General features: G+C 41.1%; 1 protein-coding gene across 1 annotated transcript in view; it reads right to left on the bottom strand.

The window, feature by feature from the left end:
* The window catches only part of KDM3A (lysine demethylase 3A), a 28,931-nt gene extending 13,802 nt beyond the window's left edge, over positions 1-15,129 (bottom strand). Inside the window, exons 1-10 of the mRNA XM_010710603.3 lie at positions 14,883-15,129; positions 12,094-12,249; positions 10,139-10,249; positions 8,579-8,681; positions 7,562-7,686; positions 7,008-7,080; positions 6,835-6,923; positions 4,048-4,199; positions 2,420-2,982; positions 1,089-1,290 (exon numbers count right to left, since the gene is read on the bottom strand). Of these exons, the coding sequence (XP_010708905.1) occupies positions 1,089-1,290; positions 2,420-2,982; positions 4,048-4,199; positions 6,835-6,923; positions 7,008-7,080; positions 7,562-7,686; positions 8,579-8,681; positions 10,139-10,249; positions 12,094-12,249; positions 14,883-15,053 (1,745 nt within the window). The 5' untranslated portion in view covers positions 15,054-15,129. The remainder of the gene's footprint in view (positions 1-1,088; positions 1,291-2,419; positions 2,983-4,047; positions 4,200-6,834; positions 6,924-7,007; positions 7,081-7,561; positions 7,687-8,578; positions 8,682-10,138; positions 10,250-12,093; positions 12,250-14,882) is intronic.
* Positions 15,130-15,135: the final 6 nt, after the last annotated feature.

Genomic DNA, 15,135 nt, shown 5'->3' with positions numbered 1-15,135 from the left:
CAATAAACAAGGATAGTTCCACTGGCACTGACTTGTAAACTAAAGGATTCAGGCATTCTGATGCTTGTTTCAACTGATGTCATACCTACCCCAAGACACAACATCTGGACCAAGTAGTTCATGGAAAAGTTTACACTACTCCAACACAGAAGAAAGGATATGTTGAAAACTGTCAAACTACAGTGTTTGACAACATCCACCCTGGGCTTACAGATATGCTTCAAATAGCATTTCAAAACCTTTTCTGAAATGGTTCTTTATTTGTCTTAAGAAATAAAGAGAAAATATACAGGGACCTTGACTGTTCAGCTTGAGATCAGCCTCATAGGGACACAGGGAATCTGAAGCTGCAGATCAGGGTTGGAACATGCCAACAGCACTCAGCAGTCACTGTGCTTTCCTCAAAGTCCCCCTGCCTGCCCTCCTTGAAATCCTCTATGCACACCAATGACAGAAATGGCACAACACTCAAGCGTAAGGCAGAATAAAAAGATGAAGCAACACAACAAACTATTGCATTGCCCACTGCTGTTTTAGTTCTCTAGACTGAAAGCCCATGGTCACTTGTTGTAACTCCTCTGTAACTGTAGAATACGTCTAACATTTCACACTTCCAACTGCTAAATGCTGGGAGACAGAGTCTAACCTCCCAGTGCTATCAAGCTGAAGCATTCAAACTACACTCAAGTTATCCCAACTGGCTTTCAGCCCAGAACAGCAAAATAAACAGCTCAAAGTTCTGCCAAAATATTTTCTACTCAAATGAAGCAGTTATAAAATTTTTAAGTGCTAGAAAAACACAGGGAACTTTTCATTGGTTGGGAATACAAGGCTTATGGTTAGGAATACTAGGCTTATGGCTTGATAGCTACACGCTGACATCCAGCAGTTTTAAACCAGAGATCTACATAAGGCTGTGTTGAGCAAAGAGCTGGTTTACATCCGGCCTGGAAAAAGAAGATAAATGTTATAGTTAATAGTGAGAATTCAGCAGCACTCCTTCCAGAAAAGTAAGAAGATAGGTCGGACATCTTGTTATTCACATTTAAAGAATACCAAGGTCTGCATAGACTCAATATTGCTCTTACCTTCTGAAGTGGAAGAATCGACAGAAGACAGTGGAATCTTTCTGGTCTTTGTTCTTTCGGTAGCTGTCCAAGCGACATTCCCTGCATTTATGCAAGTGAGGTGCAATATTATTGCAGGAGCCATCCTGTACAAATGCTTCTCCACTCTGCTGCAGCTTCTTCACTTTAGAAGCATCTGCTAAAATGGACTTGCGAACTATTACTGTAGGGAAGAGCAGTGAGGATTACACAAGCTGTACTAATCAGTTTGTTATATAAATATGCAAGCAAATGTTTTCAAGTGAGAAACAACCTGACAACTTTTCTTATACATTCCCCATTATGTTAAAAGAAAGTAATTGTAAAATATTTGCAGTCAGCAGCAGCTTTCTCAAGGCACTGTTCCAGTGGAGGCATAGTTCAGAGACCCAAATTTAACAGATGCATTCAACTTTCCACAGCAAACTTCTGTAGGTGTGCCTGCTTTCACTGAAAGCACTTCAACTATCAGGGCTTGAGAACCTGTCTGTGGAGTTGACCAGGGCATGAATCAAAACTAATGAAGACAGAAGTACCACCAGGCTCTTTCTTAGCCTGTTTCTCCCACTCGAAGTGCAACAGATTTCAGTACCTTACTATAACAGATAGCAAGCATCTCCCTTCCTCCCACATTGCATGTGAAACCTAGCAGGGCTCAGTGACTGCTTGGCTGGCTGTTCATCCATGCCAGTTAGAGAACAGCACATGGTAGTCAACATGAGATTGACAACAAAGAGATGGGTGTGCAGGGAGAGTCCTCAAATCCAAAACTAACAGCTACACCGTCTGATGCACAGCACAGACACACCATCAAGAGCCCATAAACAACCACAGCCTTCCCCATTCTGCTCATGAAGAAAACTCAAAGAGCTCAGCAAGTGGAACTGGGCCACAGATACACAGAAACAATGCAGCTCTTTAATTCTATTTGAGAACAGTTATTGAACGAAGGCCCTTCTTGATTAAAGCTCCACTGAAAACAACACCCATCTCCCATAATACATCTTCAGCAGCGGTCCTCAATTTTGTAAAGCAGTCTCATTATGCTATCAGCATCTGCCTTCCAAACAGAACCTTGCTCATGTAATCTGTTTTGCCATTCTAGTCTTGCAAGCTTTGTAACAATTCTGTTTGTTCTCCCCATCTAGCAAGAACATTTTTCTCAATTTTACCCATAAATGACTTACATTCCAGAACACTCTCCAACAAAATTAAAATTGCTATTTTTGTCAATGTTACGAAGAATATACTTGCACTAAATTACTCAGAAACAGGGATATCTTCAGATGACAGGAAGTTTAAAAAATACCTACCATTATCCTGGATCTTGGTACTCCCACTCCAAAAGCTTTCATTTTCGTTTCTCTCATAAAAAGCCTCATTTGAATTTCTCCTAACAAAAAATTCCATGTCTACGTGTTCATCCACCTTGTTTCCTTTTTGGCTGTTACAACCACTGTGTGATTTAACTCCAGCCTCAGTAAAAGGGAGAAGGTGAGCATCTGATGTTGAGGGCCTGCAATCTAAAGTCCTCTGCAGTTCAACAGAGCTATTGACTCTCGGTATTGCTATGGAGGAGTTAAGATGCTGCAATGGTTTTGCAGAAATACACTCTTTAGAAAAGTTTGTCGTGGGCTTCAGAGGAGCTTCGCTTATAGTCTTCAGACCAGTTTCTTTTCCATTAGTTGAATCACTCAAAGATGAAGATCTTGAAGATATCAGAGACGTATATTTACCATTTTGATCATTAATATTTTGTGTTTGTTCTTTAGTTATATACGTCACTTTAGGAAAGAGCGTCAGATTTTCCTTCAGTGGTTTTGTTCCAGCATTAAGACAAGAGGGATGGACTTCTGGTACACTCCGTCTGCATGTGCTGAAAGACAACATGCAATACCTTGACAAGGGTGTCAGACAAACCAAGGCATCAGTTTCTCAACGCTACTCACATTAAATCTTGAGAGAAATTTAATCATGTACCTCTGATATTCAAAGATGTAAAACTTTGTGCAAAGTTCAACACGTTTGCATTCAATTTTTTCTTTTTATTATTGTAAGTACTGTAAATAAATGCTCAAGCTTTATCTACCTGTAGATCCCACTCCAGTTTAGCCACAGTAGCTACTCCACTACATCCACAACTGAAGTTACCTTCTCACTTTCGACATGTAACAGCTGTATAACCAAGTGCCTCCCACTTGCATGTCACACTCAAGAAACTTTAGCAGGGACAGTGGCTTGGGGGGGGGCACTACATCTATATTGAGACAGTAAAACTGTTCCCACACAAAAAGATCAGATGAAAAGTCATGCTTTCTGCAAACCAATATCACTTCTTGCAAAGCTAATACACAACACCTACTCTTCCTACCACAGCACTTCTACCATACATGTTAATCTTTGTGATGGAACTGTAGGCAGGGGTACAATATTCTAACCTTTAAATACTGCTAGATGAGTTCACGCTCAGAAAAAACAGTTACACTGCAGCACAGTTCTCACACTTGCTCTGGTTGGAAAATGAAATAAAGCAATTCGTATTTGAGACATTCACCTGGTTGAAACGTGCCTTGACAACATGATTCCTAGAGCCTGTTTTATAATGGAAATGTAGGTCAGCTCAAACCTGTGCAGAGCTTGGATTGGTAAACTCAGTACTGGAAGATTTTAAGTCCAGTGGGACATCTTCCAGGTTACTACAAGTAACAATCAAGTTTAAGGCCAACGTAAACTGGTATTGAACAAAAAAAATATAATGGAGGACCCATACTTAATCTGCAAGCAGCTAGCCTACAGGACACCTGTCTGAAGCTGTTCCAATGTTCCAAAAGATCTTGAGTTATTGCATTCCTTAAAAAACAAACTCTATGTATATTCTGCTATGAACTTGAGTTACTTCTGAAAGAATAACAGTCCATGAAAGCATGAACTGATTTCTTACCCCTGAGGAGTTTCTGCACCAAGATTGGGAGGAGAGTTAGCTGGTAGGGGCAAGCCTTGATGCCTTTGGTCTTTATTAGCAGGAGTACAGCCCAGCAATGCTTCACCAAACACTGTTGGTACTGAGTGCACATGTCCCTGACTTTGAGAAACCTGCAAGAGAGATTTTAACAGTTATGAACACTTAGAACATCACCACCAAAATAAATATCACGTTACAAGGTTAAGTTTGAAAAGAGAAGTACATTAATGCTCTTCTCAGAATGCTTAAAAGCTTGAAGGCCATTTCTCACTCAGTCCATGAGATGGAAATAACTTAAAGTGTCCTTTTAAATCTCAGAGGTTCAAGTGAAACTGCTCCTGCTAATTCACTCCCCCATCCTCATCCCTGCAACTACCATCTCAGACTTTAAGGGTAGGATGTGGGTGTAACTTTAAGGCAAGAAGATAAAAAGCTCTGCTCTTCTTCAGAACCAGCACTGCAATGATCTTTCAAAGTTGGTAGCAGTAACTAGAATTCAGAAATAGCTTTCAGAGCTCACCTGCAAACCTCAGAGAGAAATTACAGAGTCATAGAATGGCCTGGGTTGAAAAGGATCACAATGATCATTTGGTTTCAATCCCCCTTCTATGTGCAGGGTCACCAACCAGCAGACCAGGCTGCCCAGAGCCACATCCAGCCTGGCCTTGAATGCCTCCAGGGATGGGGCATCCACAGCCTCCTTGGGCAACCTGTTCCAGTGTGTCACCAACCTCTGTGTGAAAAACTTCCTTCTAATATCTAACCTAAACCTCCCCTGTCTCAGTTTAAAACCATTCCCCCTTGTCCTGTTGCTATCCACCCTCGTAAACAGCCGTTCCCCTTCCTCTTTATATGCTCCCTTCAAGTACTGGAAGGCTACAATGAGGTCTCAATGGACCTTAATGACCAAAATGAAAACTGTGAAGTCAGTCTGACAGTATTACCAAAAATCTGTAAGTGAACTTCCCTGCACTGTAAAAAAATAATAAAATAATTTAAAAAAAAATCTTTGTACCAGGATTCCACAAAGCGTTAAGTGAAAAATTCCCCTGCAGATTAAGTAACCAGCTTTATAAGTCCACAATTCTTTTAGAAATACGTCAGGAATACCAAAATTAGCAAGTCTTTCAAAGCAGTTGTTTTCCATGGGGCTCCCTCCCCAGTTCTGACATCCATATTCCACTCCCACATACTCAATTTACTGCTGTAAATTACACTACAGACTCATTACCATCAACTCTAAAGTAATTCCTTTCTGCTTTGGTATAACACAGCTGTCAGACACATAAACAAGTTCACAGAAAACCTCTGGAATTTATTAACTCTACATTAGAGATCACATACTAAGTTGTTTGGTTTTTGAATATAAAAAAACTATAGCTTCAGCTCACCAACCCCACAATCACATCCCTTCCACTGAAGACCAAGAATCAGCTTTTCTTCCTTATTAGATAGAGTACGCTCACTTGTCACCATTTTGAGAAAATAGTTGCAAGACATTTCCCAAAGAGTACAAAGGTCTTAAAGGAACAGTTCTTGGAAGGCAGACTAGAAAACTACAACTAAATAAATAACTGCATTGCTTTACAAAAAAACAAGCCATGAATTCAGATCATGGTAACTCTTCTGCAGTACATGTGGAATATGAAATAAAGACTGGCTTTGTATGCTCTGAGCAAACTGCTCAATGACTGAATATGCAGAAAGGCAAAGAATGGCAAATTGAGTGCCTGAAAAACACTAAAGGTACTCAAGCATGAGCTATGCAGAGGAGTACAATTGCAGCACGTGAGCTACTTTTGCTGCATACTTTTCCTCTCCAGTAAATACAGGATGGATCACTTTTCATAGAGCAATCTTGTCTCATACTTGTTACCTCCTGCTGCTTCCTTGTGAAGCTGTTACAGATTTCTATCAATGATATCCAGACATCAACCAAACCCGATAGTTGTCTCAGCACAGGGCTGAGTGTACAGAAGCTAAGAATTTAAATTTAAATTTACAAGCAAATAAAAAAAAAAGAGCCACCCCTACCATCACCACTCAAGAGGTTCCATAAGCTCTTCCATAGCCATGTCTAAAATACAATTTTGGTCTGAAACACTCAGACAAAATTACAGGTTAAGTTAGAAGTTCTGTGGCCAAACCATTATTTTTTTCATTTACATTTCTATACTTAAGTTACCCAGATCTTCTTTTGTACCATTGATAGGTTTTTATTTTGTTTTGTTGGGTTTTTTTTAAGAACTCCCAGAACACTCACAAGAGAAATAAATGCAGACATGCAAGTATTAGAAGAGTGGCCACACTCCCTCTTGATACCAAAGCAACATTGTTCCAGAGTGCTGCTTCTGTACCTTGAATCCTCAGAGCATGCAAGTGTAGGCATAGGTTTTGGATTTAAGAATAAAGCACTTAAAAGAATGAACATGAAAAACAGAAGTTATGCACTTGAGAACCACCCTGTGTTTAAACACAGTACAGAATACATGACTAGGCAGGCTAACACTTAAGCACAAGGAAAGGGCAAAACACAGTTTAAGAAAAGAAAAACCTGAACTTCAAGGCTTAGTAACAACTTCTCTGATTACCACAAGGCAAGATATTTTCCCCGTGCCTAGACAAGTTTCAATAAACTCAACACATCCTCCAAGGGATTATTGTTTATTATTTAACTTTTCCACTTAGTCCTTGTTTAAGACTGTTCTGAGAAGTTACGTGACTGTGTTATGTAACACAGCTGTACATAATGCAGTAAGACATTACCTCAGGAGAAGACTTTGTGTGTTTGGCATCAACACTGCCACTATTTTCTGATGATTTCCTTTTCACGCCCCCAATTCTTTTGGATTTATCTGGAATGGAAGGTGATCAACATTAGTCTATTTTAGCACAAGCATGCTACTTGCCTCTGCAGTACAAACAATAACAGTTCTTACCACATTTTCCATTATTGTCATATATTATTTCCACGTGAATTAATTCTGGATCAAGAGTTTTTAAAGCTGGAATCTTGAAAAGGAACAAAAAAAAATACAGAGTCTGTTAGAGATAGAAGTTATCGTTTGAAAGTGTTCATTTCAGATGTTGTGGTACAGATGAAGCTTAAATACTTGATTTTTGGATTCTGTGAATGTCATGCTAAATTCAACAACGTACAGTGATAGTGCTTCTGCTTGAAAGCATGCACGTAAACTGGTGCTTCAGAGCACTGTCTGCACAGCAAAGGAAAAAGGATCACATTTGTCTTGCTCTTCATATAAAACTTCCAAGTCTCCTTTTGTGTAGATAGCCACTTATTTGAAAGTTGTGCCAGCAGCATGAAGTAGCACAGAAACACTTTGGAGTAATAAAAGCCCCTGCACTATAGTGACTTCCACTTCATTTTGGCTTAATGTATTAAGGACAGAAATTAAAATGCTACTGATGGCTGTATGAACAAAAGACTGCACCCTTGATCCATCTCTGTAAACCCACATCAGCTGGTTCTTACCTCCTGACAGTTGACTTCTAGAGTTCTTGTAGCAGGATTACCATTCACAACAACTGCTGTGAACCACTGGGTAGATGGATCCAGGCTATAAATTCTTATCTTTGAACCAATTATATTTTTTCCACCTTAGAAATCAGAGAAAAAAAACAACAAATGAAAACATCCAACATGCCTCAGAACGAAGGTGCATGAAGACCACATTATCCAGGTTCCAACATGAACTAACCAACAGTACTGTATGCTAGATTTAAGGAAAACAAACTGAGAACTTAGAGACAACTTCCACATCGCTGGGGGGAGAGGGGGGAGAAGCCACAATAAAACTACATTCCAAGTATCTGCTGCCTTTGGATAGGATAATTAAGCTTTGTGGAGCTTCAGATATGCAGCTGAGCCAAGACCTCCAAATTTCAAATAGTGAGACAAGTCAGTAGATAAGGAAATTAAAATTCATTTATCGGATAAGGAATTTTCTCCTCTTTAAAGCATTGCAAATGAGGACTCTAAACTGTAATGCTTTCCTTGCCATAAACACACATGCAAGAAATGCCTTCCAGTAGATGACTAAAAAGACACTTGCATGTATCAGTAAGAACGAGGCCAAAAAACTAAACCCAACAACTTAAACTTGACTAAAAGAGCAGTCTCTACGTAAAGCTTTGGAAGTTTGGAGGAAAAAAAAAAAAAAAAAATCAAGCTACTTGAAAACAACAAACAATGCCCAGTAACTCATTTCAGAAGGAATTGCTGCACATTTGATATCTCTTTCACAAGAGTGAGGTCATCTATCCATGTTCAAATTTTATACTCACTCCTACAATGGAAATACCCAATAGTGAAATTTCCATGCTTCATGTTTCACATTCATTGCTCCAATATAAAGTGCAACTTTTTTTTTTTTTTAAACTTTTTAAAATCTTTCGTCTCTAGAACAGATTACTACGGTTTATACCATCAGCACAAAGATTTCCCTCTTGTCTTCAGTATCTACTGACAGATGTCCCTGCACACTCATACCTTGCACCAAGCGTGTTTCATCTAGGTGTTTCTTAACTAAAGCTTGGATTTCTTCATTGACAGTTTGATCATCCTTCAGAGGAAGCCTGGAACTCTCCACATCCTATTTAGAAGCAAAATATGCAAGTTATTATTGAGAATAATGCTTTTGATGAACAAGAAGTTGAGTATTTAGATACAAGGCACCACCCATTCATCTAGACCCAACAAGTTTCTCATTACTGCGTGTTCCTTCAGTTCCCAGCTCAGTTACAGGAGCACACATCACCTGCTTTGTTTTACTACCTTGCTAATAAGCACTAAGTTTAACTAAATCTTTTTTTTTTTTATTTTTTTTTTTAAGTTTAGGATTAAGTTCTTAGAAGCAGCAAATACATATTTTCTAAACAGTCCTGAACAAACATAAAGTTTCAAGTTTCATGTTTCAATTTGTGTTATGATAACACCAGGACCCAGTGTTTAATAAGACATCATTAGAAAATTTAATAAGAATGCAAGCAGAGGCAGCTATGCCTAAATTGTTCATAATTATGTATTTCTCTCTTTTATGTTAGGTTTTTTTTATTTTTATTTTTTAATCCAAACTCTTTGACAACATGATTCTCCTATTTAGAATTGACTCCTAAAGCAGAAGTGGAAAGCAAGTTATTAACAATGGCTCAGAGCACCAGTACAAAAGGATTACATTGTTTTGTCTGAAGCAGTGCTGTGGTGTTTGTAAGCAGCAGAGAGCCAGCAGTCAAAGAACTGTTATTTAAGATGCCAGAAAAGCAGCTTTCTCCACTGCAGTACTGAAATGAGGCTTCCACATAACACATCTGTAACTTACATTGAAGTGATTCCTGTGCTAGTTCCTCAGAATACAGTCTACTTGCTGACTGCCAACAGGTCCAAGTAGTTGAACATTAACAATGGCACTATCAGCAGTCTCAGTGTGGGACACCTATCACTCAATTCATTCCTGCTGTTTATAGGTCTTAAGAGCATTTTTCTACAACAGCTTAAATCCTTTATCAGCAGCAGATATTGTTCCTCCAAATGCCTTACCAGCCAGTCACGTGGGGCAATTGTTTCAACCTGTCTCTGCCTAATTTCCACTAACAAGTTCTCCTCTGGGTGCTCAATAAAGGTATTATAATTCAACCATCCCATTTACATCCTGCCTGCCTCCACAGTTGTTTAGGATTAGAAGTCATGTGTTTCCATTAAGCAGTAAGATTTATTCCAGACATGTCTGCAATTCCTTTCACAGCTACAGCAGCCACACTCAGAAGACAAAAGGAAATATTCCATGCTAACCCCCTGTCATCAACATGATGCAAGTGCTGTCACCTGAGCTGAATGACTGCCCTAGCACACTGCCTCACAGCTGCCTTAAATGCCTGTGTCCTGGACGTGCACATCACATTCACAACTGATATCTAAGAGTTATGGCAACAGATACCTTCTCCAAGTTCTCACCTATCTAAAGTCTGCATTTAGGATACATTAACTTCAGATCTCTTAAATACCAAGACAAAGAGATTTATATTCTATTTTTACAATGCCATACAAAGTTACCTGAATGGGTGTCAGAAGGTCTTTAGAAAGAAAAACACATTTCTCTTCACCAAGATAGCGTATGGAAACCATTGGTCCCAAACCGGCTTTGTCCACTAAGGATTTGTAAGTCTACAAAAGTGAGAAACATTTTCTTAGAAGCAGAGTAAGGTCTCATTTCTCATTCATTTTAATTCGAATAAATTTAGTTTTGCATCCATTTCCCTGTTTAGGTCTCACATCTCTGCATGGCAGAGCAGGGGAATAACCAGCAAATCAATGCCAGCTTGCTGCAGGGCTCACATTTCAGTTCTCAAAGCTCACACAACACTGACAGTGTACTCAAGTCTTAATGTAGGCATATGTGACAACTTAGATAGCCTCACAGTTATCATACTGCTCCAGTACAATGACGTTCTCAGGTACACCACAAGCTTTGAAAGCAGCCACGAAACAACAGCCTCCCTTGGAAAGCTTCTGAACTTTTCCTAATGTGTGCAAGGTTAAGCTCTGCCTAGCCTTCAGTTAACAGCTCTGAGTGGGTACAACACCAGAAGCAGCAAGAGCAACTCCTCCCTGTGCAGAAGGTACATTTACACACCATTTCAGTGGGGAAAAAAGAAAGAAGTTGCTCCAGCTGTTGGCAAGGAGTTGTTCCAGGAGCAACTGGGCAGTACAAGAGTTCTACAGAGCTATTCCACTCTCAGTAAGACACTTTATCACATACTTGATTCAACTGTTGCCATCGAGATTTATTGAAATAAATTCCCTTTTTGTGATTTGCACCTCTTGTGATGCTTTCATTCCTTCCTTATTTAATGAGAAAGGGAGGAATAAGAATCTTCTTTGCCAAGCAAGATTCAATGTTGTGCTTTACTTTATTCTACATGGCTCCTACAGTGAGCTTCTAACATGCACATGGCATGAATCGACCCTTTAAACACATCAATGAAAGAAACCTCATGCATAAAACAAAGGTGAGTACCCAGTCAGAACAGTTTAGATGCACAGAAATAAGCAGGTCTTCAGAATGCCCTATCAGCAAATCTATTAGTAGAAATACTAATACTGTGAGGCAAAGAAAAGAATACCAAGGAGTCATTACTCCACCTCCTCTCCCACTCTAGCTCTACTTCCAACTGATGTCTGCTTAGATTAGCTCTGCTTAAGACAAACCTCAGCTAAAACAGCAACACAAATTATGCTACATCCCTCATGCCAGGCAAAGTTAAGAGCATTAAATATGGACTACAACTTCAGCATAATAGAAGCTGGGCAGATCTCCATCCTCGTTTAGTTCACAGCTACTTCTAAGAGTAGCAATATCCAAAGCAGTCAAGTAAAACTATACTGGTGGAATACATTAACCAAGAAAAATTCTTTTCACCTCTACTGGCTGATCTGCATAACCAGCCATGCACAGCAGCTGCAGGAGGCTTAGATTTCTGGCTCGGACAGTGCAGCTTTAGTTTCTATGCATATAAAAACCCTGATCTCACAAGTGATCTGTGGCAGTCAGCCATTATATAAGAGTTATTCAAATTACTTTTGTCTCAGATCAGAAATCACTCAAGAATTAACAGTACTTGAAGCAAAGTAAAGCAATGATTTAAGATAAAAACACAGGCTCTCCTTACAAATCTGCTCTTTGTCATTTTTCTCTCTATTTTTAACCACAATTTCATGGAACGTGTAGCTAGAGAGAGAAAGGATTCACAATCTACAAAATAGAAGTTTTGGAGGGAAGTAAAACCACAAAAATTCACCACTGTACCCCTAGAACAGAACAAACCAACTTAAAAATGCTTATGAGCTCTGGGTAGCTCTATACTAAGAGCTTCAGTCACCCTGCATGTTACACGTAAGGCTTTACAACACAAGTCACACTGTACTTGAGAAATTCACACTTGTAACAGGCACAACTATCCTCAGAAGATGGAAGAGCAGAACCAAAGTAAGGCCAGCTGTGTACTTGCCATTGCAGGCCACTGGACAGGTGATATAGAACCGCCATGAGATCTTCTTTCTGCCAATACCAGCTTTTGCTCCACAAGGAATACCTTCATTTTGGGACTGTAGACTTCTATCCATCTTCTTTTTTCCCATGACTCATCATCAAATTCTACACAAATCTACAGAAAGGGAGTAAAGCAGAAAAGTGACTAACCTCCTTAATATTCAAGCACACACAAGGTAGAAATGATAAACAATTTCTTCTAAAAAAATCATTTGAATGAAAGCACAAGTGTTGCCTTTTTGTCAAACACTGAAGCATCCTAGACTCACTTAATATTTTATAAGTGTAGTTAACTGGTTTGTCATCATTAGTGTCACATAAAGCATTAATATTCCTATTAACTCTACAACCTTCCCATCTCAAACAGTCCTCTGCTGATCAAGTTCAGGTAACTGTGTTGCTCTGCCACTCGTGTTTAAGTCAGGGGGAAGAAAAGCAAACAAACAAGGACTGCATCCTACAGCCTTTCCACAAACTATACCCAAAGACAACCTGTTTTTCCAGATATATTTTACGAGCAAATCCCAAAGAATAACTTCAGCACAAGTTTTGAGAGCACAAGTAGCAGCACGCCACTGAAGGACACCAAATGGTAGTGTGAAGAAGATCATTTCCTGCTTGCTTTTAATTGGTGTTTACCTCTACAAATCTCTGAAGCATAGATACAAACTGCTCAAGAGGAAAGCAGCTGTCACGACATGGCAAAAACATGGAGAGTATGGTCAATTTCAAGAGTGGCATCGCTGTCCTTTCATAAGAACATGTGGAGACGATCAAAAGATTGAGGAGAAACCACAGAGATAAACCCCCACCTGACTTAAAGAATTTAGACAACTGTACCTTCAGAAGTATGTGTCCCTGTTTCTATCAAGCATCACTACCTTAAATACACCATTTAAGTGGTGTACTTGAAGGGAGCATATAAACAGGAGGGGGAACAGCTGTTTACGAGGGTGGATAGTGATAGGACAAGGGGGAATGGTTTTCAGCTGAGACAGGGGAGTTTTAGGTCAGATATTAGGAGGAAGTTTTTCACCCAGAGGGTGGTGATGCACCGGAACAGGTTGCCCAAGGAGGCTGTGGATGCCCCATCCCTGGAGGCATTCAGGGCCAGGCTGGATGTGGCTCTGGGCAGCCTGGTCTGCTGGTTGGCGACCCTGCACATAGCAGGGGGTTGGATCTGGATGATCATTGTGGTCCTTTTCAACCCAGGCCATTCTGTGATACTCTTAAAGCATAACTGCATAACTCCTGGAGACTTCCCCTTTTGCCTCTTCCCTTACAGGAAAGCTAAACAAGTAGAAGCATGCACACCGAATGGCATTATCACACTCAGGAGTTGTAAGATTAATGGGCACAGAAATGAATTTACTCATTTTCAAGTGCACGGAAACAGTGAAAGAGATAAGCAAACAGCACAACTCCCAGAACCAGAATGGCTTGTTTGGCGTGCAGAATGAATACTGCACAAACAGGAAAATACAGCTGAGAAACTGTTGTCAGAAGTCATTAACCATCCTATAGCTAATGCTTCCTAATGCTACATAGGAAGCAAGATTTGAAATATTATCTACTTCTACTCCTTTAGATACTTTTATTCAATCCATCACTACTTTGGGTCTTCCCATACAGTCCTCTACCACAGGGCTGCAATAGAAGAAAGGCAGCAGCACTTATTTTTGGTACCAAAAGTTCTTCGTGGCTCCATCAGCTACTTCACAGCTTCTTTAACACTTTTATTGGAGAACGCACAAAGTTAATCACTGCTAGCAAAACCTCCACCAACTCCAAGGAACACAGTAAACCATTAACGACCCCAGCAGCATCTGCCCCTCCTCCAAGTCCCAGAGAAGATCCTCAAGAGCTTTCTGCAGCAATTTCTTCTCCTCACCCCAATCTGGGGCAGCCATCCATGAGGAAAGCCCCATTGCAGACACGTGACACAAGCTCAGCCACCAACAAGCCGGGGCTTCCATAATACATCCCAAAGTTTGGGCGTTCAAGAGCTAGAAACAGAAAGGTTGCCCTCTTGCCTGGAAAAGTGCAAGTGTTTCCTGCCTAAGTCCCTTGCAGAAACAAGAGTAACACAAGATTCTCTTAATGTAAGGGAGTCTTGTCCCCAGCAGACAGTTTGTATCCTACAGCAATGGTTCAGACACGGTTGGATAGCTTTCCTGGCTACAGTTGACAAAGAGCCTCTTGAGAGCTTCAAGTTGTCAAAGTCTCCTGGTTTCCACCCTGAACATAGAGTTAATGAGTTACACGAAGCCTGCAATAACTGACCGCGCGCACAAAAACGCCATCAACAACCATTAATACGAAGCAAGAAGAGCATGAGGAGCCTCCAAGGCCACGTGTGGATTTCATAAATTCAAATTTCAAAATTAAAAAAAAAAAAAAAAAAGCGTTTAGGGTAACTCCAGCCTGGAGGGAAATTGAATCGTTTACAGCTGACGAGGTCTTAAATCACGGCTGGGAAACGGACAGAAGTAAAGGCCAAGCAAAGCAGGAGCGGGGCAGAAGTTGTCACCGTGCCGTGGAGGCGAGCAGCGCGAGCGGGGGAACTTCCGGCAACAGCGGAGCGCGGCGGGGCCTTCAGCCAGAGCCGCACGTGTGGCCGAGCAGTCAGCCGGGGCAGCTCATCACGAAGGGCTCACGAGAACGCGCAGCCTACAGATGTACGTGCGAGGTACGGAGCTACACGCACACCGACGCCTCTGCCCCCCGCCCCTCCCGGCGCCCCGTTACCTTCAGGTCCGGTTTGGAGATGTCGGTGTGCGAGACCGCCCGGATCCTGCCCGCCTGCCACGGCCATTCCGCCACGCGCTCCGTGTCCCAGGGCCCGTCGTCCTCCCCGGCCAGGCTGAGGAAGCGCTTCCCGACCAGCAGCGACCAGCTCCCCTCGAGCCTCAGCACCATTTTAGCTCATCGGAAGGCTTCCCTCGGGGCGGCCGGCAGAAGAAGGGCGGCCCTCGGGCCCTGCGCGGGGTTCGCCGCCCGC

The sequence above is a fragment of the Meleagris gallopavo genome, chromosome 4 (genome assembly GCF_000146605.3).
Source record: "Meleagris gallopavo isolate NT-WF06-2002-E0010 breed Aviagen turkey brand Nicholas breeding stock chromosome 4, Turkey_5.1, whole genome shotgun sequence".
In the NCBI taxonomy this organism is placed as follows: domain Eukaryota; kingdom Metazoa; phylum Chordata; class Aves; order Galliformes; family Phasianidae; genus Meleagris; species Meleagris gallopavo.
Note: the sequence above shows the minus strand (reverse complement) of the source record. Positions and strands in the feature narration are given on the sequence as shown.